This window comes from Trichoplusia ni, chromosome 21, assembly GCF_003590095.1.
Source record: "Trichoplusia ni isolate ovarian cell line Hi5 chromosome 21, tn1, whole genome shotgun sequence".
NCBI lineage: Eukaryota > Metazoa > Arthropoda > Insecta > Lepidoptera > Noctuidae > Trichoplusia > Trichoplusia ni.
This window is the reverse complement of record NC_039498.1, coordinates 1,706,077-1,733,770: the sequence shown is the minus strand read 5'-3', so window position 1 is coordinate 1,733,770 and position 27,694 is coordinate 1,706,077. Positions and strand designations below refer to the sequence as shown.

The following is a 27,694-nucleotide window of genomic DNA, read 5'->3' as shown; positions in this document are numbered from 1 at the left end:
TTGATTTTGTTTTTTATAAGCCATAATTAAAGTAGTTATTGATAAAAAATTAACTATTTAAGTAAAAGAATATGTGAATAACGGAATGAAACTATTTAACTGAAATCAACTTAGGACAGTCGTGCCATATGAGCAAAGAATATACGGCGCTAAATGCATTTTCATAAATATGTCGTAGGTATATAAATTAAAAAAAAAGTCGTACTGATTATGTTCATACATATTGTTATTTATTAAAAACAATTTGTTTTAATTAATTTGAAAGATAACCAACAATGTCAGAAACTTACACCACAGGTCATGAAACCGCTAATTAAGATAATTATGTAAATTCGTCCATTGTGAAAATTGTTCCCCTAACCTTTGAGAATAATTACGCGTAATTCCACCACAAAACAAACGAATGCTTTTATTTATATGACGTAAACATAATAAAAGTTAATTCAAAGTAAATAGAATTAAAAAAGCTATTATAGAGGTCCCTTTATTGTCGTCTTAAAATTACTTCTTCAAATAAAGTTACAGTTAATGTACGCTTGGGAATATTAACATAATTACTACGTTCTGATTTATATCAGGATCTCTATCGATAAAAATTAAAAAGTATGACTAAAAAGTTCGGTGCACGCTTGGTACAAAGTACATTCCCATGCGTCACTTTGTGTGTGTTATGCTCCCGATGCAAGCGCAGAAGTAGGGTTTTACGCTCGTGCCACTAAAGAAAATGAAGATCGGGCTCAGCATACTTTTTTAAATTGTACAGTTTTGAAACGATTTGTTTTTTAACTAAAATATATTTCTATTGAAGTCGTTTTTGTACGTCAAAACTGAACGTTTTTAACATCGAAGATATTATATAGCAAGTTGTTTGTATTCAAGACAAGAATCAAATTGAAAATAAGTGTTTGCAGTTGTACGCATAATCCGTCTCTTCCCAACAAGGGCTCTTTATTTGTGCCTGTTCCAAAGTAGGTAACTATTTTAACAGTGTTCGGTGCGATCTCCGTAATGGCCGATGAAACATCCGCTTAACGTATTTACTATTATCATCACCAAATTTGTCGCATTGATTGCCTGTCAGAACAGGAGCAATGCACGGAAATGTACTCTAAAGATTATTGCGTCACTGCTATCAAACAGGCAAATCCTGTCAGCGTGAATATCGTGATGTTTTAAACAAATCGGGACTTTACACAGGCTTTAGAAATAATAACACGTGTACGAAATATTGAAACGTGGATTAAAACGTTGTCATTTTCATACCGAAGTATGAAAAAGGCTCATGTATGAAACTATGGATGTTTTCTTGTTATCGTGTTTATATAACGAGGTTACAAAACTAAAGTCAACTTTGTTTGGAAAATAGTAACCTAGATTGAAATGAAATTCGTGCAGAGTTCTAGCTACTTCAGCTTAGTTTTAGGGATTATACGTATTGACATATTAGCTGGTAAAATGTGATATTTGAAACGCCTTAATGGTCGATTTTTGTGCTGAATCGACAACTCTTTGGTATGATTCATAACTGTGCTCTAAAATATATATGTATATTGAATTGATTTTTAACACACATGTATTTTTGTTCACAGGAACACCATCTCCAGAGGGCAATATCAGGCACCGGTCTGATAATACCAACGCCAGAGGTATGCCAGGTCAGCGACCTAGAGTTCTACGAGCGATGCTACCCGCCAGATTACAAAATGCCCAAGCAGCATATACATATGCAACGTAAGTCCTAACTGTAACGAATTTGAATTTATTTTTGTTTACGCGGATATCTTATGGGTTATCAAGATATAGTTATATATAGCTGCTCGCGACCTGAAGGCTTAAGAGTTTTGTGAGAGGGATGCCGCTCTATGCCGTGTAGAGCTATCTCGCTTCCGCGAAATCGTTTTTTGTTGCTGCCTAGGTTTAGTGCGTTTTGATATCCAATGAAGGGATGTGTGAACATGAGCATACCATTAACCGCTACCGACTAAAACCCAAGTACCATCTTTACGTTTTCCGGAGACGCAAGATCTCTTGAGCGTGCTCTTGGCGGGTCTTGCAGAGTCTTTTAATTTACCAGCTTAATGCTTTTATATTTTTGGCGTGTAATGCACTCGTTTTACGATGTCGCTCCGATTAAGACGAGTTTTTCTTGAAGCTTTTTTAGGATTAGTATTTCCTTTCCTTATAGAGGTCGACAACTCGTGGAGTTAAATTAACTCTGAGTGAGCGTGTTTTTAATAATGTTGTTTACATTGCAAAGTGGTGCAGCTTTTAATCGTACTCATAAAATGTAATGCAATAAATGTATGGAAATAATAATAATTAACTCTCTGTTGATTTCGCTCAGCTCCTATCCAGAGCCATTAGCTGCTTAGAGAAAAAGTAGACTGGAAATTTTCCCAGTCGCTAAAAGTCTGACATCTTCACTCCTTGCACTCAGTGTTAAGTAATCTTATACCTCCAAGCCGTACTTCCGGCATGAATTTCAGTCGCTGCTTATTTAATTCGTAAAAAACGGTTGTGTTTCAACCTGTATTGTGTTTAAAATACTAGCTATAAACAATCTAAATAGCAAACAATACAAATAACTAAAGCTAAAACAGCGACATATACGAACAAATATAATTTTGTATACGCTAAAGAACTTTGATAGTTAATCTAAGGAGTACTAAAAGCTAGAAGTGACAATAATAATATGTACTAAGGCTCTCTTGTTATCGATTTTATATCCAATTCTCTCTTAAGACTATACAGTATTCATACCTCTTTGTGCTAGGCATACCATACAAGCTCGCTAAAAGCTTTCACTGTACATAACATATTTCGCTTCGAACCGCAACAAAGGCCTGAATTAAAGTTGATCGATTCCCCTGTCTGCGCTCGAACGTGGTCGAGTGACCGTCCAAGCGACCAAGCTACTATGCACCAAAATTTCTCAGTAACATACCAAGTTTGTCCCTAAACATTCCAGTCAGGTACTGGGTGATACCAGAATATATCAATGTCATTATAATTCTACTTGTAATTCATTTCCTGCGGCACACATGTATATTCTTCTTAAAATCGTCTCAGTATAAGGCAAGTTGAAGTTTGGGCATTAAATAACTTTATGACCGCGGATTCGTAATTCGCTCGTCTAGTTAGGCTCGCGTAACCGCTGCTTCACCACTTGATAAAGACCATGTTTACGTCCGATTCCGATATTTAATAAATAATTTGGGCATTGAGCCTTTAAATGTTCTATATAATTTTTCGCTAATTTATTCTCGAAAGTATCAGAAACTTGATGGACGTTTGAGTTATAAAGAAATCGATCAATTGCGAAAAAAAAACAAACATTTTGATAGTCTCATATTCAGTGTCGATAATTGAAAATTGAATATGAACAGGCATTTAATATTTTTCTGAAGTGCAAATATCTTCGTGCGCTCATAAATAGTAACTTTGCAAGTGTCGGCAGTCGACGCTATACGTTTCGTCTCATACGTTTTGCGACACGATCCGGTAGCCACGTGGAACGTTATTGGTTTCCCTCGCTATGTGCTAATCCATTACTCAAAGTACACAGGTGATGTTTTCTTCCCGAGACACGTATGTACGAGTATACTGCTCGCTTTAACACAAAACAGAACAACAAACATTTTGTTCTCTTTTTCATGAAACTGTTTGTAGTTTTCTAAAAGGAATTAAAATCCTTTCTGAAAAAGAATCATTTTTTCTTCATGATCCTTCAGAATTAGGCACAAGCATTTATGTATCACATGAATGGTTGTCTCTCATGCGGATATTGAATCCGCAGCACGTCGGACGAACTGGTTATCGGTAGGTACTTGGGAATATACGAGACCTTAAAACGTATTCACATATTAAACTGCAATTAGTAATAAGTGACACACCATGGCATATTATTATAAGAGCATCTCATAACTCGGTGACGGCGGTAAAACACGTTAAAATGTTATTTTCTTTTCCATCAAAAAAACGAAGATCGATAGTGTCGAAACTGTCTGAACTTAAAAGCTTTCAACATTTTTATAAGTTGCTTCGACGACTCACTAAGTAGAGATTTCGCTGAGTAATTTGTTTTGATAAAACTTTGTCTACAAGGGCTAATTTCGAATGACAATAGATTTTGAGATATACTTGTGTTGTTTGGACGAATAAAGGAGGAAAAGGGGCCTTTGCCCTCTGGACGGATTCTGAATTAATAAGGATGTGTGTAACCCTTTTTATTTATATTATGCTACTTGATTTGTGTGTTGATCTGTACGGCTCGTGACCAGAAATTGCAAATGGTAAGAGATAGGATGGGCTTTATTTAACAGTGGGATTCTATTTAGGTCGAAAAGATGGATTGGATGTCGTTTTATTGAAATGATGATATTATTATATTCGCAATGGTGTTACGTGTATGTAGGGTAGAGAAAAGACCTATTGGCCGGATAAAATTAATTTTATACGCAATACGTTATTTGATAATGATAATTGTGCCAATTTTGCTGAAGGTTTGCCTTTCTGAAAAAACTAATACAATAACACATAATTTTCTTCACTAAAACAACAAAAAATATTAACAATTTCCATGCAAAACAGAATGTTAAGATATTAGAATGTAGAGAGTCCTCGTATTTAATAAAGTGTTCTCGTAAGGAGCTTATATTGTGGAACAACAACTGAAGTGCTGTTGACTACAGATCAAAAGTTTTGGTCTCGTGTGCTTCTCGGAACGCAGAGCTGAGCTGTTTATATACGTTACGCTTTTATACTCGGGACTTCGCAAGCGAGCTTTGAAAAAGAAAATATTTTGACTGCTATTCTAGAGTTGCTCTCCCGTCATATTTTATGTATGTGGATTTTGTTTGAATAGGGTTTAACCAAGATTTGTCTTAGATCTTTTTATTCACAAAGCCATCTAGTCTCCAACTAAGTAAAGCTTGTATTTTGAGTACTGGATAACTGATATACATACTTATATATTTCTAAATACATATATCACACCCAGACACAGAAAAAATGATCGTGCTCATCACCCAAACATTTATCCTGAGAAAGAATCGAACCCACGACCGGTATAGCAGTCTGGGTCACTAACCAATGGACCAACAGGCCAGTCGAGATGGAATAAAGATTAAGTTAAATCTGGAAGAGAGGATCACTTAAAAAAACTTATGTAGGTAGATCTCTTTTATGTATTTATCTTAGCCGATTGTCGCTATAGCAACTGCTGTCACTTAATTAGGTCTACGTTGTCTTGCCCTTTGATGTGCCAATCTTGTTGGAGAACGTAGATGTTGTTGTTGAGAACAAAAATGAAAGCAACGGCTGATGGTGTTCTACTTCTACTTTCGGTAGTAAGTCTGTCATCCAAATCAGATATATAAATATAAGTCCTATGTCCAACTACGCCATGATCGGGTCTTTTTTTCAGTAATGACACTCTCTAGGAAAAACAAAGAATGGGCTACAGAGAGAATGGATTAATTAAACAAGTACGTAGCGAATATAACCAACCTATTCACAGTTATTCATCCCACTGTAAAATGTAATCCTGTTTAAACTTTCTACTGAATTTATACAGGTCAATGTCCTTTGACGTCGTTATACCTTTAATCTAAAATCTCGTTGATGTCAGCTTTGATTTACGTTAGACGAGATCTCTCTTTACTTACACAAATACGGGTTATTCACCCAACTTCAACAAGTTTAGAATACAACTTAGTCATTCTTATACACTCATACACATGTTACTATTAACATCAAGCTACTAGTTTCTTTGAACTCTTTGAGCTGCTTAATCATCTACGCAAATTGGCTAATATTTGCTTGCGTATAGCTACTGACATTCAGTCTACAGTTACTCATAGCAAATATATCTATAATATTATTATAAATACGAAAGTTTTTAAAGTTAAATGTGTCTGTGATATTAACTAGCTTCTACAAGTATAATGCTTTTAAGTGATATTCTAAAATATCTGCTATCTCAACAGAGTTGTTTTTGTGTAAGGGTCACTACGACAAATCCAATATTCGTGTCGTGTCGTGAGTTGTAGGAACTGGGAATTCATTTCTACATATGGGTGTCTCTGTGTGATAGTGACTTGAATGTTTGTGAAACCCACACACTCAGAAATAAAAATCCCAAAAAGAAAATAGATTCTGGCTTGTACAGCTTCCTTGACCAACTCACACATCTATTTTCTGAAATTAGTGTCAACAAACCGTGACTGTTTTTAAGAAATCCAATCCAGTATACCTTTTGGTTTACACACACTGGTGTACAAATAATATTTTATTGAATACCACCTCAATATTTCGTTGAAATCTCACGGGAAATAACTGCGATAATATTTTATTAGTGCCTCGAGAAAGGCCTGGAACAAGTTGTTATGCTTTTTTGTCACTTTGAGACGGTACTTAGATGAAAACTTTAGTAGTTTTTTTAGACATACTGTATGAGAGTACGATACTTAGCGATAAGTAACGATCTAAGATGATTATTTGACAATTATTAGGACATCAAGAGGTAAGAGCAACATTTTACTATGCATCGGCTATGTCTTGCATGCGGCTGTTTAATGAACTTAGTTTCGTGGATAAAGAATTATAAGCTAGTAGATGCTGCTCTGAAAAGGGAAGGTAAAAGGCGAGAGGACTTTGCCCAAGTATCGAATAAGAATATAGATTAAAAAACTAAAATAAACTTTTAGATAATGACTCATCTTATTTTTAAGTTACTATTTATATTCTATGCATATAATTACATTCCAGCCCTTCCTAAAATTATATTTTTTTTTACAAAGCCAAAAATTCATTTAGGCACAAGATTATGCCGTGAAGTGATAGTTGAAACACCTAGAGGGGTTATTGACTACTTATTGCCGCGATAACCGATATTCACGCGAGCGATGCCGCGTGCAAAAGCTAGTTCCATACTAGTTACAACACTGTTTGCACTATCGTATAACTGAAAACATGATAAATAACCTACATGTAGTAACGTATTTGCGATGGCAACACATTCCGTAGGGTTGCCAACACTCTCAGCTGTTTCCTGGATTGTGCAGTGCGTTGTGTAAACAATAACGTTTCTCAGTATTAGTATGCAATATCCAGTTTAAACTGGGTCAAGGATTATCCCACACCAATCAATGAGCTATAAATAATTTTAAACTTCTAAATGTATGATGAATTAAACTTCCTCTTGGTTTAGAATAGGGCACATACATGCATAAATTACGTTAACTAAACCCGTGCAATGTAGAAACTTTTCTTTTGTAGTTAATAAATAAATATATTCGGATTTATTTATTTAAATTAAAAAAAAAGAAATAAAACATGTTTTTGTACAGGTAGATATTATTTAAAAAAAAATATTGTTGGGTAAAGCCCATATCGGGTCTAGACCAAATCAGTGTATCGTCCAATAAAACTTAGCGCTCCAATAACGCTTAGGACAACCACTAATAGAGACTTTTAAAAAATCAGACCTTTCCCAGTGTATACAACTCTAGTGTTAGTAATCAAAAGTTAAGCAAAATGTATGTATAAACAGTTGAGGCACACAAGTCATATTCCGTTTTACATTTGACAAACTCGTGGTAACCCTGAACATATGTAAACAGACTATCATTATCAAACTTTACACAATATTTGTGCTCGCGTCGTAAAAGTTAATGTCGTGAATTATGTTTAGCCACGCCACGAACCGAGTTTCATTGTAGATTTTTCATAATAGTTTTTGTCATGTAATTGTCTCATGATTTGCAAATCGCTTCTTTCCTTGCAGGACCGGGATAATTGAAACCAATATGGGGTTATTTATTTAAAAAATAACATTCTCGTGTCGACCGGCTCGACCGATTGTTATGGAATTTTATATTATTATGTTCTATTCTTAGACCTGCCGAAGTAAGTCTGTGAAACGGAAAAAAATAAACTATTTTTCAAAGCCCTATTTTTTCTTTTTTGTTCCTTAGTACAAATTTATTTGGCAAAACGAAGTTAGTTGTTTCATATAATTGTCGTTTGATACCTTATAATCGAACAGTGGGACTAGAAACACGTTAGCGAGCTACTAAGTGCAAAAGTTAAGGTGTCTCATGCTCTGACGTTTTGCTTCTAGGAACCTAATAATTCATTAGTCCTTCATCTTAAAATTTCATGGCAGTCGTTTTAAAATGATCATTTTAATTATAATCGAACAAAAATGTACAGCATTCAACAACACACATGTCCAGTTTAATAAAGTCTAAATTCCCACTTAATGACTATAATAATGTGCTAGATATATGTTGGAGGTGAGACATTGATCGGTGAGGCTTATTAGAAAGGATTCTGACCTTTTGTGTCGAGTTTTTGTAGTACCACCGACCAACAGCGAGTTCTCTTTGTTTGTAAATTGTACCGTTAAAAAAGTAACACATTGTTTCCTGACGAATAAAGCATTTTAGTATTTTGATATAAGAAAATCGCAATGTGGTTTTCGTATTGGCAGAGACTACTTAGTTATTATCCCTCTTTCAGCCGATGTCAAAAAATGGTCCGTTGTTACCCTGCGTATTAATTCTATTGTATATTAATCTTCAGAATTCATTATTTCATACTTAAATAAATAAAACTGAAAACTTTTTTGTGCATGTTTAATTTTCACACATTCTGGGCTTGCATAGTAAATAGTTAACAAAATAGTGTAAAACAAAACGTATTTAAATATTCTTACTCGAAAATGCTCTGCATGCGCTCCCTAGATGTCTAGACTTCAAAAGGCTTAAAAGACATTGCCCTAAATTGCTTGCATAATTTAGTTTCATGTGAATTTAATGCGAGACTTTGACCTCTGACTCTGTATAAGCTTTACTTGCAGAGATTTAAAATCACACTAATAAAACAAAGATTATGAAAAGACAAATACTAATTTAAAGATCTCAAATACGTCTCCATATAAAGTAATCATTGTTTAACTTATTTATATTTATGTAGCATTTGATCTATAAGGTAAACCCACTAAATATCAAGTGTCCTTTAAGAGGTAAGGTTCCGTAACCACAGCCTTGGGTTTGCCAGGGTTGGTGACCTCAAAACCACCCTCCTTGCTCGGATGACCTCTAGTAAACTTACTCTCATTACTCACACAGGTTGCTAATTAGTCTATTTATAACATTTGATTCCTTACACGGTTATAGCTAATGTATGGAATGTCAATCAACCATATATTAATAATTAGAATGGTTACGATTCAAGAGAACAAGGAAAAATCCGTATTTCTACGGAATTCTGAACATGTTTTGAGGTACAGAAATAAATATAACCAATTTACGTATGGTAAATACAAAACACAAGCGTCGATACATAAGCTTACGTTAAAATCAATACAGCCAGACTAGATACTACCTGTACAACATGCAATTTGTGCGCGCTTATTCAAAATATGTACACGAATTCATGCTCACATACCGATCTGTATCGATATTTGTGCAATAGTGTGAATTGAGCCGTAAAATGCTATGGGGAATAGCACAGGGTCGAGTTGAACGTAATAACGTTCGATTCGTTTCATTTCGATGGGATATTTCGCTATGAATGTCAGGCATTTTGGTATGAGTATGCACTCATGTACCGTGTTTACCAACGTGCACACGTACAATAGGATAGCTGTTTAACGAAAAAAAATGTGTGTAGTTCAGTTGCGATAGTTTAGCACCTGAACGGATTTTGTAGGTATTCGAATCAGTTTTAAATTGTTAAAGTCTGTTTCGATTAAGTGGTAAGTTTCCAAAACGAAGAATCGAAAATCTGATTTTGGAAACCAGTCAAGAGAAACATGTCCCTTTTTTTGTAAGTTCGTGACTGACAGGCAGTTCAGCCTTGCGTACCACTTTCACTACATCCAAACTGCTATTAAATTGCACAAAAACATGATTAAAGAAACCTTTATTAGTACCGGACGTTTGCGGCGCAATTGAACGCATATGCCGCACCATCTGTTACCCCGCTGTCGTCACTCCGAGTTATATTATTGCAGTTTAAGAAGCGAGACAAGGCACTACACGGCAAATAGCGGTGTCTCACTTCCACAATCGCAATAACTTTCTTTAATCCATGGTGGAAGGCCCTCTGTCCGTTCTAGGGCTCGTTACTCGGAAACGGCTGCGTCGATATAAACACAGTGCTGTGCTATTGCGTTGCCATACTTAACAGTTTCCTTGTACATTGTATGTAACGATTTGTGTTTTTATGAGCTGTTGAAATACCTTTCTGTAAGGATAAATAATAGGAAAATCTATTTCTGTACGTAAGCGTCACGAAGTCTGCGAATCAAAAAGTTTGAAAAAATTATAACGTAAGAGTATTTTTTCCGAGCACATAAAAGATAATAATGAGGATTTTTAAACAAATCAACTACAGTCCTGAAAAAGAAACACGAAAAACACTTAAAAGGATTTTAGTCGCCCCAAAATACTGCCTAAATACCGGCAACGTTTTTATACAGACGCCGGCAACGGACAGGTCGGCAACTGTTCTACGCGAATGCTCCAGTTAAAAGCTTTTTATACACATACATATGTTTGTATCAAACGTTTTTTGTCGTCTGTCCGTTCGTAAATATGTGCGTATTCGGGCTCATAAACAGGCAATCTGTACGGGGTACTGTGGAAGTCCGGAAGCTTGACAAGTTGTTTTGCTTTTGCTTTTTTCTGCTGGAATTGTGTTAGTATTTTGATTTATGGTCTTGGTTTACACTATGGCTATGGCACTATATTCGTAATCACTGAATTTGTTTGTAAATCATCTTTGTTTCAGAGAAATACACCAATCCGTGTTGTGATGACTTTAAGCTTAAAGTAATGGTTTTCTATTAAAATCTAAATCGAGCTTTAGTTAATGTTAAATTGTTTTTATATGATCACAGATCACGTTCCTTCTCTTTTTACCCGCGAAACATATCTGGAAAAGTGATTTTTATTATCGTTTACTCTCAAAACTGTTTGCGCCAAATCACAGCTCTTCAACTTCTTCTCATTCATACATTCTGCCCGCAAACAATACAGAACAACTATAAAACAATGAAGATCGTATCAAGCAGTGAATTACTGATTGATTCTCTTTGAACATTGTTGATTTTATCTATTGTTTGTTTTGACCGAGTCTTCAGTATTATAGGCGAAAGATTATATCTTATGTTCACTCCAAGGGGCACGTCGTACACTCTTTAAGAAGAGGTAAAATTTTGCAGTTTTGTAAGTTGGTGCTTTCTCGCCTCTGCCTCTATCTCTGCATGAGTACTGCTTTAAGATGTTTTTGTAAGCCCAAGGTGCTTTGAACATTCAATGGTACCTCGAAAACTAACCACAACCTAAGGACTTAAAAACACCTAGCACTAACAAAAGACGGTAAGGAAATGGGTTTTTGAAATCGCCCGCAGTGAGCTCGCGTGGTGATCAATGCTCAAACCTTCCCTATATGGGAAGAGGCCTGTGCCGCTGGTCAGGGATGACACGTAACCACTGTATCAGGTATTTGACGACTTTATATTCTAAGTATGCGCCCGTATTTATTAATTTATCTTACATTATGGGTGGTATTATACTTCTTATTTAAAACTTTAAAATGTAAATAAGTATGTCAATCAGTTTTCAATCAGGTTATCATAATACAGCCTCTGTCTAGTTTTGATTAGCTGGCGATGTCTGAGAGTGAAAGATATTAAAATGAATTTGTTTAGCGGCAATAGCTTAGAGATTGATCCCAACGTGTATCGGAGACTTGCTTAACCTCGTATACGAATATCATTAATGTTTACGAGTTAAAGTTTAAACACAAACATTGCCGTAGTTGTAACTACTGAAGTTTTTGAACGACTGTAGTTTTAAACATTAACCTACTGTATAGTTTTTATTGTGCTTTGAAGTTTTTAGTTCAAAACTGTGTTATGAGCGTTTAAAGTAGTTTTTAATGGTATTTATTTAGTTAATTTAAGATAATACGAACTCAAAATGCAATAACTATACGAAATAGTCAAATTAGACACTACCCTGTTACATTTCAAAGCAAATTCTTATAGCTAAAGCTTGAATATAAGGCGTTGTTAAATGTGTGTCCTCTCGATACTATATTTCGGCAGTAACTTTGATTTTTGTACGACCGCTATCATCCTTAATATACGTCATTGACAGGACCACGAAGCTAATTCATTTAAAAATTAGCTTCAAGATTGACAGTAACCTACTCAATCCTCAAACAACACATTAACTATTCTGACTCATCCATTTGTACAGCATGACAGTCTATTACCTCGATACGAGCTGTCGTGCGACAGTCAAATATCGGCCAATCAGGAAGTTTTGACTGGCAGGGGTGCGCCAGACCTTGATGCTATCACTAGGGTTGGTCAGTACATGTACCACTATAGTACTATTTGTGGTTATTTATCTTTTATATAGTTAACTATTAAGTCGGTTTTAGTATATCTTGATATACGTAATATGTCAAAATCGGCAGCCATAAAAGTTTAACAGAACCATTTTCACAGTTTTAATATTTGCTGATCGCTACTCTCGCCAAATTTGAAAAAGGATGGATTTGTTTCATTTCAATTATACATTTCGGTGAAATACAGAAATAATTGAAGTCCTATCGGGCGGAGTCACCCTTTATAGCTTTTAAAATAACTAAATACAACTGCTATGTTATCCAAAATCAATCCGTTTAAAGGTTTATTTTTTGTTACTTCCTGACCTGGCCTAGATACGCTCGGGTAAACAATTTTTAATTAAATTATCGCCGAAACCGAAGGACATTCTAAGTACTGTAAAATAAATACACACAGTATATTCCTGGGATATTGTGTTTAGGTGCTTTTATTTTATTAACTTGCTAGTCTTTGTTCTAAATTGAATTTCCGTTGCTGTCGGGATTCCTCTTAATTGTACCTGGTTTTTGTAACTCCCGTGCAATCTCTTTGTTGAATTCTGTTAAGAATAGTTTAGTTAATTGGTTCTTGAACGGCCCAATCCTCAAGTATTATTATTTAATAAGGATAGATGATTTCAGGACGACTTTTATTAAAAAAAAAACACGTTGTGGCGTAGAAGTTGTAAGCGCACTTCCAGAATTTATAATCAGTTTATAAATACGAAAATTTATTAGGAATAAAAACTCTAATTGGTACATAGATGAGCCCAATTGGTAGGCCGTCGTGTCCATTACAGAATAAAAAAAAAACGTTATGCAGGTCTGATTTTGATTCCATTTTGTCATTATTCACAGTCCTTATCATCCCACAGCTAAATCCTCTGTAATTAATACTAATGAACGCTTTTCCAACGAAATCCAGAGTACTCAGTTCAACTAAGAATTGCTTGATATAATTTATATCTCAGTCTTCAATTTAATTAAACTGGTTAAACCGGCCTTATCAAGAATCTCTTTTATTATTTATTTATTTATTTTATTTATTAAACTGTTTACATTATCGTTATTTGCTTTGTATAAACCCCACAAAACTGTTTGCACATAATATATATATATATATATATATATACTTCTAAAACATACAACGCTGTATACACATACATATACAAGTTGCCTCAACTTTTCTTCCTTTCAACTTTATCCGTCGGATAAATCTTAAGATGTGCGATGTTGTGTGTATCTTTATGTACAAAGCTAATGGAATTGCAAACGCTCTAGTGTGTTTAATGCACCGTAAAATTCAGACTATTGAACTCTGTACGTTCCTAACAGCGTCGGGTATTGTTAAGTGTACTAACTTAGGATGAGTCATACCAATTTCAGTTATAGATGATGTTGACAGGGAATTTGACGGATTTTCATAAAATACCACAAAGTTTCTCATGTGAAACTTTGTCTTGTATCCCACTTGTTGTTACGATCAAACCTAAAAAAATACCTATAAAAAATCCTTGTGGTTAGTTTTAACTCCGAGAAATATTGGTTCAAAACTAAGATTTCACATCAGTAATGGTCAATCTCTAGTTAAAAACTAACTACATTGATTTACTGGAGATTGATAGAATATTCTTTATTGCATACCACATAAACACAGGATTGAATACAAATAAATAGTTACATGGTGTACGTGGAGGATGTTCATTCCCCGAAAAAATTGGTCTTTCAGTACAATAGTTACAGGCTGATAGTAACAATCCCTATCCCTACTTCCCTACTAATATTATAAATGCGAAAGTAACTCTGTCTGTCTGTCTGTCTGTCTGTTACGCTTTCACGTCTAAACCACTGAACTGATTTTAATGAAATTTGGTACAGAGATAGAGTTGCCCTTAAGAAAGAACAGGATAGTTTTTATCCCGGACTTTTGAAGAGTTCTCTTGGAAACGCGATATAACCGACCTCGACGCGGGCGAAGCCGCGGGTGAAAAGCTAGTATTTATATTAAGCTTCTATACTAACAACAGTCACAACACAACCTTGTTAGAGCTTATAATATTAGACATACACAAGTAGGTATTAGAAAAAACCTTGATTTATCTACTTAGTTACCGAAAACACCGCATTTCGTGTAAGTAGCGAGTAGGTGTGTCTGCCCACGCTGATGTAACTATGTTTATATCGAATTAGAAAGTGTGTGATATTTTTCTTGTTTACACATATTTATGTAAGTATTTAAGGGCTCTTTATATAACCAGTCTTGTGAAGGCCTCTCATCACATGTTGGTAGAACAACCATTTGATAATTCCTTTGGTTGCATAATTTCGTAAATTATGCAACCCAAAGGAAAGACAAATCACCAAAAATAAGGCACGGAGACGGAACGAGAGAAACCTAGTCCTGAACATAGATCAAAATAAATAGTATGATGTGGGCGATAAGCACAGACAAATTTAACGATCTACCACAAAATATTCCACTCTTACAGGAGTATGCGAAATATTCCATACACAAGTGGAATATTTATAATAACCTTGACGAATGTCAAGTTAAAGTCACTATCGTGTATCGGTACATGTGAACCATTTCCCACATTTCTTATACATACATGAGAAAGATAAGAAAATGACGAGTCAATAAACTTTAACGTTGCGAATTTATTTGTATGAGAATTATTGTGAATTATGTTTACTTACACACCAATAAGGATGGTTGGCGTTTGGTCGACGAAAAAATTATGTGATTTAGTTATTGATTTTGCTATTGCTTACAATATTAATTTATGACAAGAAATTGGCTAATTAAAGGAACATCTTCACCTTAATATACACACATACCAATCAAAGTTAATTTAAAGCTCTGCTAAACCTCTTTGGTGCTTAATCAAATCAAATCAATCACAAAACTCAAAGATCTAGACCAGACGCTGTTTCCCATCGTGTGTTTAACAATTTATTCTCAGAATAATCAGTCAAGAAACTAGCGCCGCCTTGAGGAAAATACACGATTAACATCTTAATAACCAACTGGATAAATATTATGTTCTTAAGTTAATGACTAGCGTGATTTGATATCAACAACATTCAGTTAAAATCAATTTATAAGTCAAATTCTAGTGTCATAAATAGTTCACTGGACATAGGACCCTTTCACGTTGATTCAATTCATAAGTATTCAAAATTGTGTTTCGACTCTGATTATAATTGTAGTTTTAGGAGATCTGGACTCTTCCGGCTACCACCATGTCTTAATATTAGAGTATCGTGGGAAAGAGGCACTACTCTACGACGTGCTATCTGACGTTTCGCTTCAACAACTGCAATAATTTTACTTTAGTAGGCGGAAGTACACTCCTGGGATACGATTACTCTCGATTTCAAGTTCAGAGGGATGCGATCGATTTTGAACGACCGCTTTCCGTCCCAGGCATGAATGTACATGTACGTTATGGCAGTTGTGCGAGTTTAGTTTAATGAATGATAACTTTTTTATATCTATGAGTTTTGTGTACCTACTCACTGATGTGGAAAGAACTTGCAAAAGTTTAAATATCGTTAAATACAAGTTAGAATCTTATTATTTGTTTCAAAAATAAATGGATGATCCAGTTATTCCGTCAATAGTAATTGAAAATTTATTTGGTCTGACTCATTACTAATTAAAATAATCATTAAATTACTACAAAACTTATCTATCAGATACAAGCTAACCAAAGCAGACTTCCCATCTACACGGCACTAGTCCGATCACCCCAAGTTACGGGCACATTAAGCAGATGTAAAGAACCAGATAAATCAACTTTTTACTCGCCATCAACCACTATGAAACATCACGTATTTTATGCAAGTTCAAGTTTTTATACATTTATTCTTCGTCCTCCATTAGTCATTCGACAAGATTCTATGGCTACATTCATTGCGCGTATTATAATACTTAGTCAGACTTTTCTCACTGTGCGAGCGAGACGCCGCTATTACGCTATGAGGATTGTTACAATCTGTCTCGCTTGCACATTCGACAGTCCTGCTTTCAAAGGACAGACAGTGAAATGTGAGTTATTCATAAGTATGAACTCGTGTAAAACATTAAAACTTGATATCGCGGGAGCAAGCTGCAGCTACTTAACTTCAAGTAGTGTCACACTCTATCTTGCTTCCACGATCGACACTCTAATAGGCTCATAGTACAGGGACATAAACGTTACGTATTCATACGTACGACCGCATGTTAATTTTATATAGCCCTTTTTACCGCGGTTACCTTTTGAGATTTAAGGTCGATTTTTTATTTACTTCTCATACGTATAATTAAAGCGATCTTTTTCCGTAGGTACGTTTGTGTTAAATTTACGTAAAATTATACGGTTTTTGGTATGCGTTCCTTTGATGTATTACGTTATTCCTAAGGGCGGGACTGTTTACAAAAAAAGATGTTTTGAATCTAAAGTAACGGAGTCGTGTTAGCTTTTTAACGTTTTAATAACCTTTGAGCTATAATCGTTCAAATATTCTAATTATTTAGTGCATTGCAGTTAAAGAAGCTAGGACAAGAGAATTACAATAAGCAAGTATTTATCAAAAAAATATCTGCTTCTAGTCGAATACTAATAAATACTGGATACGTTTTATTTTTTTATCCAATAAAGACTCTTGTCGGTAAAAAGTGGCAAGTGCCGTCGACGTGATTCACGATAAATACATAACCGATATTTTGTGGAGGACAACTTTTTGTCAAATCTCCAATTTTACGAAGCGAAAGTAAAGTAGTGAGAAACTAAAAAAGACAAAATATACATTCAATTTATTTAGCTTTTAATAACGTCTTCTGGGAAATTTTGAGATGAAAATATTTCCCAGTCACTTTTATTCATAATGAAATGAAAGGCTACTTTAAGGTTCTCAATATTCAATAATACGCACAAAAGGGCTAAAATGAAATTCATTTAAAAACGGTTCCCTACCTAATATAATGAAAACTGGTCAAGTGTTTTTGTGATGGCTACGAAATAGGTCGATGTTTTCAGTTTGAATATTATAAAAATAAGTTTTATCTTGTAGAACATTTATAAAACATATTTCTTTTAAAGAGCTCAAATATATTTTTCCTACCACTCTAAGCAGACTAATTTTATAAATGCGTAAGTATGTGAGTGTTTTCGTTTTTGTACGTGTGTGTGTGTATGTCTGTTTTCTCTTCACGTCCAAGCAGGGGTAAATCAAAGAAATTCGATATGGATGTAGCTAACACCTCGGGTTCATTTTAATAGGTGGTTTTACAGCAATATCCGACATGCAAGCGAGCGGAACCGCTATCAGTAGCTTGTAATATGACAAACGTTTTTTTTGTCTCTTGTTTATAATATACGTAACATTTTATTACTGGACGAAGGCTAAAAACTTATTTTACTAAAAAGCCCAACCACAAGTTTGAGTCTATTTGTTATAGGTCGCCAAGAAGGACTAAACAAACATTTGAGTTGAGCTCCCTTTACAATACAGAAACCTAATTACAGGGCGAATCTTTCTGTTCATTTTAAGTACTATAGTAGTTTAGTAAACTTTTATTTTGTGGGTCTTTGAAGCCTTTTGTTTAAATAAAAATAGTTTACTGAAACGAGACTACCAAGTATAGCTTATTGTAAAAGTGACAACTAGTAACTCGTCTTTCCGATCGACTTAAATCTTATGATGCTTAAACATAATTATGTAATTTAAGTTAGTATAATTATTTCCATTGTAAATCGTCAATTACGGTATAGATATAACTCTATTGAACATTGTTTATGACGTCATTTTTGCGTAAAGCTCATCCAATCAATTTTGGTTATCCCATTTGTATATTTATTTTTACTTGCGTAAATCCCTTGCTAATTTTAAACCTTACAAATTCAAAAGCTCTCTCATAAAATAAACCTACTCATACTTAACATTATAACAGAACGCTATTCCCGATCGATGCCTATACCATAACCTCCAAAACAGCTCTGTTCATCTGCCAATGTGCAAGTGAAAGCGCTATATATTAAGCATAGCACCGTCTCGCTTCCCCAAAAGCAACAGTCTATATTATGTTCTCATGATAAGTGTGCAGACGTCTGGGACCACGAAGGGTTGTCGCAATATTTGATTTTCTATCGGATTTCAAAGCTCCCAGGAGTCTTTATAACGAGATTTGCTTTACGTGTTTTATATCAAGCTGTCTAGTGTCTGCGCTTCAAATGATTCCAGTTAATATTTAATCATATGATTATATAAACTAAATAGAATTCACAGATTTGATACGAAATAGGTTTGAACGATAAAGAAATGATTTATGCATATTTAACAGTACATATTTAAATTGCAGTCGAGTCGAATACTGTTATTGATGAGAGGGATGAGAACTTCTAGTAATTTTACATTAAGGAAATAAGAAAAGTGTTTAGTACTTATTAAGTTTACGATAAATAATATACATAGTGTTTACGAATTATTATGAAAATTGTAATAGTGAAGTTAATTGAATCTATGTACTTTCTCCGTCTTTGATCCCAAATTACCTAGGATCAGCGTTACGTATGTTTTCCTCCATGCATCTCTATCAGCCTGTTTAGCTAGAACTGTACAATAAATGAAAACTATTTAATATATTCAAGTATGCTCAATAATGTGGTAGCCCTACATTAAAATAATAGTTTTAGGGTATCCGCACAAAGGGTTTCGGTAAGCGCAATCGTTTGTGAACAAAAAAGAAGTCTTGGGTAATTTCATTACGTATTTTATTGAACTCGCTGAATGCTGGGTAATCTTTTTGACGGTTAAACATGTATTAAAAGTATTTGAATTTAGGGAAAGACGAAGTTATTTGGATTTAGGAACCGATTTTTGGAATAAAACTCTTTTTGGTTAAAAATGTGTTAGTGATGAATAAGTATACTTTGTGAATATGTTTTTTTCTTGTTCGAACATTCTTCTTGTCTTGAATGCAATAACTGAAACTGAATTTAATATGTTTCGGCTCTTCGTCCACGAAGTTAAACAATTATAAAATACCCGCAGGGATATTCTTATCATGCAATACCAAAGCAACAACCGATGTTTTTGTCAAATATGTTTATTTTATTTCTTCGTGCAAATATCATTTTTGACAACTGTTCATCGCAATGCTTTTTGAATCTTGCCACCACCATACATCATAGTCCGACTTTTTCTACTATCTGCTCTTAAAATATCCCACATACAAAGCGTCTGATGGATACTAAATTCGCCATTAATCAGTACTTACTTTGCCTTTTAGGTACGCCAAGTCCCTTAGAGAGTTCTTACGTAAATACTGTACATTAGTTGACAATCACGTTACCTTTCCGTACATCCATAGTATTGCGTCATACACACAACACATACACCTCACTTCTATCTCGTAGTCAAGGCGAAACACTGCCTGTATACCGCAAACGTGATTCATGATCTAAAGTCCAGGAGTAAGGTAAGGTATACTGCTTTACTGAATTTTGATGCATTTTATATTGTATTGCTGTGAGCAGAAACTTGCTCAGCTGTACTTATGCACCTCGTCGATTCGTACCTGAAGTTCGTATACCATTCGTATGTGCGTATATTTTAAACTTAAGGGTTATAGTAAAAAACGGTCAAGTCAGTCCGACTCGTAACACTGAGGGTCATAACCCATTAAATTAATAGTAAAATCTTTGAAATTAACACAAAAACACCAGAATTCTGAGCCTATGGTACCCTATGGTTAATGGCCCGATTAACCATAGGGTACCATGAATAAATTTTCTAAAGATTTTGGAAATGCTTTTGCTAGTATAAGAAATATTGTGTGCCCATACCGATATGGGCCCACAATATTTTCGCCTAATACTAACCGATATTAGGCTAACTAATTCTAAGATATGAAATCAATCATTGAATTATCGTCATTTTCGATTGCTTTACAGGTGTCTCGTGAAAAAAATACAGAGAACTGCCGTTACCACATTAATGATTTTACTATTGGTAATTAAAACGTAATGAATATTAAATTCACATTTACATCTAGACACACTCCTGAGAATATAACACGAACAGACATAGAAACGACTGGAAATCGGTCAAGTACATCTTCTGTCTAAGTGGGGACGTACTCAAATGATAGATTTGACACCGATTTGTCGCTGTACCCTCTCTTGACACGACGACTCCAATATTTAGCGTAGAAACTGTATTTGAAGACCAGTAACGTCCACAAATACATTAATATTATAACTAGTAAAATATTTGGCTGTTACATCGATGTTAATTATGTGAAGTCGTAAATAATTTGCTGGTTATAGCATATTAACGTACGCTCTGATTATAATTAAAGGGCTGACGTAAGAACATAATTCTAATACTCAAATATTTAATAGTTTTATTGAGCACTTACTGAATTTTCCTTAGAATACTAATTATTTGTCCATCAGAAAATGTTACTCCTGTGATTTTAAGATATTTTCATTTTAAAGTGTTATAAACAAAACATCGTAATTATTAATAGCTTCACAAAACTGTCTATGATACTTGTTAGCCACTTGAAGAATCAAAAATCACTTTAGTTTGCAAATTAACTTAAACTTAAATTAAACACGACTGTTCTAAAAATAAACATTCAGACCTAAACGACCAGAGGTTCTACCACCATCTAAAAAACCCATGTGGAAAAGAGACGCCGATGCACGCTGTGTAGTGCTCTATCACGCTTCAACAACTGCAACAATACAATTTTTAAGATTGATGGTAGGCCCCCCAGAAATCGGTCAAGTGGTCGTCTATTGTAGGGGGACCGGACGGTCGTATTATGATGGACGCATTGATTCGACACCGATTTGACGTATCGTTTGACATCAATTCGTGGTTGTCAACGAGACTGCTGCAAGGTCGTGCAAAAACCGTAATTGATTTGCGTATTCCTAATGTTTCTTGATTATCTTTACCTCTGGCTAAGTGACAATAGGGATGACGACTGGGTATAAAAAGAAAAAATCTCATTAGTCCCTCAGTTAGATAATTGAAAAGTATTAGACATGTATTTTTTCCTTTTTCAGAAAAACTAGAATCGACAAAGATTAACTGTTTTAAAGTTTAGGAGAGGGGGCTTGTGACGTAACGATATGGTAAAATTTATACACAATCGTGACGTCACGCGAAAGTTTCATTCACTGTAATTTGGTCAATTTATGTTTGCGGGACAAATTAAAAAATACGTATCCATTATTATACAAAAAACTACAAGACGGACACTGCAAAAAATAAATGGCATCATGCCTATTCTACAATCGTTGGTAGAATTCCGAATGTAAAGGGATGACGGGTCAGAGACACGGGACTCATCAAGAAGTTCGTATTTTTAATAATTTTAGCATTATTAATTAACGTTATCAATTGTTACATGGTTAGAGAGAATGGCATAGCAGGAAATGTATGGGTGTGATTAGTGCAAGATAGGCTAAGGATAGGCAAAATAGTGTCGTGGAGATCCTTGGGAAGGATTCAGCAATGGATTCTATTGTTGCGAATTAGGCAATTAAGATACTTACGATTAGTAAAAATTTGTAGTAGAAAACAAAACATTCAGATTGTTCTCACCAACGTGGTCGGTAGGTATATCATGACTAAGCCAATCATTGACTTTTGATTTAATATTTGTGGCTATAAAATGATCCTCCACGTTAATAACAGACAGAAATCCGTATCGCCCAAACTTCAAGATAATCTGATAACTAACTTGTTTGGGGTAATTAATATCTGTCTATCCTTTGCGGTCTGTACTAGACTAAATTATTTGGATAATATGTCTGTAAATTAATACAATATACTCGTAAGTGCGTGTAGCTCTTTTACGTAATTGGCGTTTCGGTAACAAATAAAGCCTAGATTGAGCCTCTAGAAACCTCTACCTCTTGAAACTAATAATAATTACCTTGTACTACATATATTTATCTACAAAAATATCCACAAGTCTGTCTCGTTCGACCACCCACACCCTTATAACATAAAATAACAGCTCACCAAAAATAAACCTTTCAACTATCTCGTGAGGTTCATTTTCCCTTGAACGTTTCATATCACCCCCCGGATATGAAAATTGATACGTAAACTGTACCGGCTGGAACCCTTTGTAATGTTGCATATTTCTTTTTTACTTTAGGGTCCATTGTTCAAAGAGATCAAGTGTTATTTATTAGGCGGGGATGGATTTCCAACCCTCGTTTGCTACCTGTTAAAATAGTGCGGAAGCCAGTACAGGCCTGAAATTGGATATGTTCGAATTGTCTTGATGTTACAACCCCTTTTGTTTGAACGTATTTTGAATGTGATCTTGGGTTTATTAGCGTATTGGTGTATACAATACAGTATAAATATGGCTATGTTTAAAGGTTTGTAATTCTCTTGAAAGCGTTTATTGTACATCCTTTGACATTTTTACCGTGGTGTTTTATTCTTTTGCACAGCTTGTTAACAATTAATAAACGGTCCAGGGTGCTATCTATTAGTTTTATTGACGTTCAAGTACTACTGGATTGATTATGAATCAACTGAATCAGCTGTTGGAAATGAAATGAATTAATTTATTCTACAAATGGGATAATAATTCATCATTTAAATGTCTTTTTACGACACGCTGGAGTCGATGGATACGCTTTATTTCAATATAAACAAAATACAGTATAAAGTTCTGCATCCTGTTAGCATTCTGTTCTCCCAACATAATTTCTAAATAAACCTATTATCCATTAACATAAATCTTTGTAAATCACACATGGCCCAACTCTCATGCGTCCATTGTGTTAAACGAACATGAAAGCAGTATAAAATTCAATATTTACAAAAGGCATAACTCATTCGACCACCCTATATTGTTAACCGCATCGTTGTTCCTGACGTGAAATACTAAAATTACATTGTACAGAGGGCTAACACAATATTCTACCCCTCTTTAATTTTTACGAGTAACGAATGAACAGACACCTGATAAATTCCCATTGGTTTATAGAGGCAGGTTCGAAAAGATTACTCGTTCATCGATAGTAGGTATAATGTCATTACCATTAGTCAGAGTTTACTAAGAAATTATGACTAATGTAGTGGTTTTATCAACACCGGAAAAAACATGGTAAAAAACGGTTACTCCCTCAATAAGGATTAAGCCTCTTGTCACGGAGTTATCACAAACATTCAAGTCACATGCAATTTTTTACATTTTTTTTTTCTTAAAATATATACCTGTTTCGTATTTCTCGGTTCGGATTTTGCCATTACCTAACAATCGCAATTTCCAGAATATCCATGACTACTGAATCGACAATATAATCACAAGTACAAAGTATCAGCCAATTTCTTATCAGCTTATGTTGATTGCCAACATTAGCCGATATCCAATACGAAATGTGCGCTTTACCCGTTATACGTACCCTTGAAAATCGGTACAGTTGTCAACAGGAGACAGCCAATACGCCTACTACGCCTCCATCCAGTCGCCAGTAATCTATTCTGAGATTTATCATTTCAGAATATTATGAAGTAAAACATATAATAACGTAAAAACATTATTTATGGCTTAAATAGCACGTCTGTAGCTAACAATTCCTTACATATTCTTCAGAATTTCTTCTAAGTTGTAACTATCGGTACAAAGTTATTGCCAACACTCAAAAAATACTCCGGCAATTACGAAACAATGATACACCATTGTAGGACATTCATCTGTAGAAACCAATTGCAAATGATAGATAAATTACCCGAGGAACCAAGCAAAACCACTCTGTATCTCTGTGTCAGTACTACTTACGTGTGTACGTAACCCTTTGTATGTGTGTGTTAAGTCATGCACACGCGATGAAATTTCTTACGATCCGACTTACGATATTAGTTGTCTTGGGAATTTAATAACATCTTTTTTTAGTGTTATTAAAAAAGTCCCTTTTACGCTTTATTACTTTTTAAAACACATTAAATATTTCGCGAGTTTCAGCGAAAGAGGACGTAAAAAGGAATTTGCTTTTGTGCTCCCGTTTTGTATTTGTTTGACGTCAATTCAACCGTTTTAAATTGTACGAATGGGAATTGGGAATTTTTATCTTTTGATTCGAATCATTTCTGTCTGATTTTTTCATGTTTTCATTGCTTAATAGAATTTATGTTGCTGTATGATTTTATAAAGTTATTTGTAGATCTTTTGTGAAATATTGTGAGTAGAAATACTAAAAGAAAAAATATGTTTTCAATAAAAACCAATTCATATATCTTATTTTGTAGCAAAAAAGCTTGTTTGTTTCATAGTAGTCCAGAATATTTTCAAACTCTGGCACAATTCAAATTGAAGGCAACTTTTTTAGCTCCCTTACATATTCATTCGTTACCAGTGAAGCTTGCTAAAATACCAAGTGCATTTATTCCGACATACCGAACACTCACAGAAATTGAATAGTCTGATTAATATGCTATTCAGTGCCTAATTTTAAAGGGATGCCTTTCGACTCTCAACTTCTTTGAATGTTAACGATGCAATCTCATGTTACATACAAAATTAGAAACTTATCTTGGTGAATTTGTTGTAACTATACGCATTACATTGGTATATTTAATAAGAGAAGTATTGTCTTTTGTCATTGGTGATTATTTCCTAACTGTCATAACAAAAATGGTAGTGATTTTTGGTACTGGTTAAAATTATGTTGACTCCCCGAGACGTTCTATTGATACACAAACCTGTGGGCATTAGTTAAATATTTGTGTCTAATATTGTAACACTCGGTTCGTAATACCAAAATATACTCGAAAACTGCTCATAAGAGTAAATGTAACGCTATCAAATAGCACGGCTTTACGTTCTCAAATAACCAAAGCTTCATAAATCTAATTAATTAGCCACCCTTCAGTAACTCCCGCATAGATATACATATAGCACGTTGATTTGTCTGTCTAGCTTACAGCTTAACTCGCCCTAATTGGTACGTGGGTTAACTGAAAATAAACCGAAGGTTAATAAATTAAATTGTTTACTCCGACTCTGGATTAACGTATTGTTGCCGTTTCGTAAACAGGATTTCTTGGTAAATGGATGTTAAAGGTATACATACGATGGATTTTTTAATCTCTTTTTGTGTGTGGTTGAATTAGGTTTTCTGATTGATCCGGTTTCATTTGAATTGTAAAAATAAAGCAGAATGAAACAAAATACCTTGATTGATAGTCGAACATACCAGATTTTAGATATAGAGGCGTAATAAAAAAGTCAGTAATCTAAAGTCGGATTGTCTATAATGCAAGAATTTTTTGCCGATAAAACTCGAGGCTTTTCTTGCCTTCCGTCTATTTTATTCATCTGAACAAATCTTTTATATGTTTGGATCTTATTTGCTTTTAATTGATGCGCTACGGAAAGTCCACATGGGTCAATAATTCACCCAGTATGAACATACTGTACATTTTATATACCGTGAAACTCCATCAATTAACTATATTGAGCAGTGAAAGCCTGCCCTAGGGCTAACTGCGTAGTCCTGTTAAAATAATCCCCATCAATCGGACCAATACCATCAGATTTATCCTCCGTCACTTACCTACGTGTGCGTCCCAGTCTACGCACGCGTCTGGTGATTCGATTACGTTTGTCGTTAGTCGGCGCCGTCAGCTGTGAGCTCTCGACAGCCGGCCTTCGAGACCAGTGCGATGACGGACGTCGTCGAGACTGGACGTGAGGCGGTGCTGAAAACATTTATGTACCGATTTGTTTGGCTCAACGAAAATTACGAAGAATTACACTCTAAGATGTTTCAGTTCTGTTAATGACGCATTTATTTTCATTAATTTTAAGGATGAGCTGCTGTGTTCTTGTAAAGGATTTTTATCCCATTAATCCAATTTCAATTATAGACCTTATTGTGTATAAAACCTAAAGTAACAATGTTATTTCAAATAGATATTCTATTGTATTTTATTTTCTAACACAACATTTTTTCTTTGGAGTTTCGTATTTCGTTTCTTTTTACTTTAATAGAGCTTATTACCTTGAGCTAGCTTACTTTTTTTTCTAGTATGTCTATGCCTATACCTATATAAACACCACACATGCTCTGTGCAATGTTATTTGAAAATTAATTATCAACTATATTTATTCGTTTGCCGCCAATGTACAACTGCAGACGATTGTATGCATTCTGCAATATGCATACAATTACATATACTATGCGAGGCAATTACATGGAAATTACACACAAGTGTCTTTGTTATGTGTCCTTGCCCTTATTAAGTCGCGCAGTTTAATTAATTAATAACCTATACGCTAATGAATGAAATGAATACGTCAACTGTATAAATAAATGCATACTAATATTCTTTTTGTGAACGTATCTTTGTATTTCGGTCAGTTGCGTGTTCATGGCTTAACCGCTTGACCGATTTTAATGAATTTTCACAGGGGGGTAGATACTAGGCCAAGATACTCTACGGTTGAATATGCGACGTTCGGTTTTCGCGTACGCACACGAAATAATGAAGTCTGTGGGTTGACTATACGCGAAGGGCTTACAATGCTCTGCGGGTCCAATTCAACAATGCATTCAGGGCGTTGTTCCGGCTTCCACGCTTCTGTAGCGCGTCAGCAATGTTTGCAGATGCACACACGGATGGCTTTGCAGCCATTTGGCGTAAAAAGACCGCATCATTTGTCAGTCGGCTGCGTGGAAGTCGACACAGCATCTTGGGTGCTATTGCAAATAGACTAGATTGTCCCCTTATGTGGAAACTAGTACAGCGGACTAAGTCCCTGCTCACTATTGTTTATTAACTTGTATTTATAATGTATGGATCTTAGTTATCTGAATAAATAAATTTATTATTTATTATAAATACGTATAAATGTGATGATACATACTAGTTATGGATGAATCGTATCTTTTTATTTCATTCAAACTTAGCCGCGACCAAAAAATAAACTATATTTTTGATAAACAAACCCTACGGCTTATTTCCAATTATTTGAGACACAAGGCCATCAATAAATTAACGAAAATACCTTTTAAACAAGAATAAGGAAAATTTCATTAAATAAATATGGCTACGGATTTTTTTATTCCGAGAAATGTGATTTCATCCGGCCGTAGAGATTATTTTATTATACGCCTTGTTTTCAATTAACTTGAATTTAAATAACTCGAGTTTCTTTTGATACGTTTTTTCAAAGCCGAAGTGATAACATCGGCCTGCTGTGGGTACGATATTATTATTATTTATTTTGTGTTAAAATTAAATTGAATTAAAACGA

The 27,694-nt window shown here is 34.6% G+C and overlaps 1 protein-coding gene across 1 annotated transcript in view; it reads left to right on the top strand.

Annotated features, from left to right (window-relative positions):
• The window catches only part of LOC113504304, a 124,875-nt gene that overhangs the window by 84,505 nt on the left and 12,676 nt on the right, over positions 1 to 27,694 (top strand). The window contains exon 2 of the mRNA XM_026886561.1: positions 1,590 to 1,731. Coding sequence (XP_026742362.1) covers positions 1,590 to 1,731 — 142 coding nt within the window. The remainder of the gene's footprint in view (positions 1 to 1,589; positions 1,732 to 27,694) is intronic.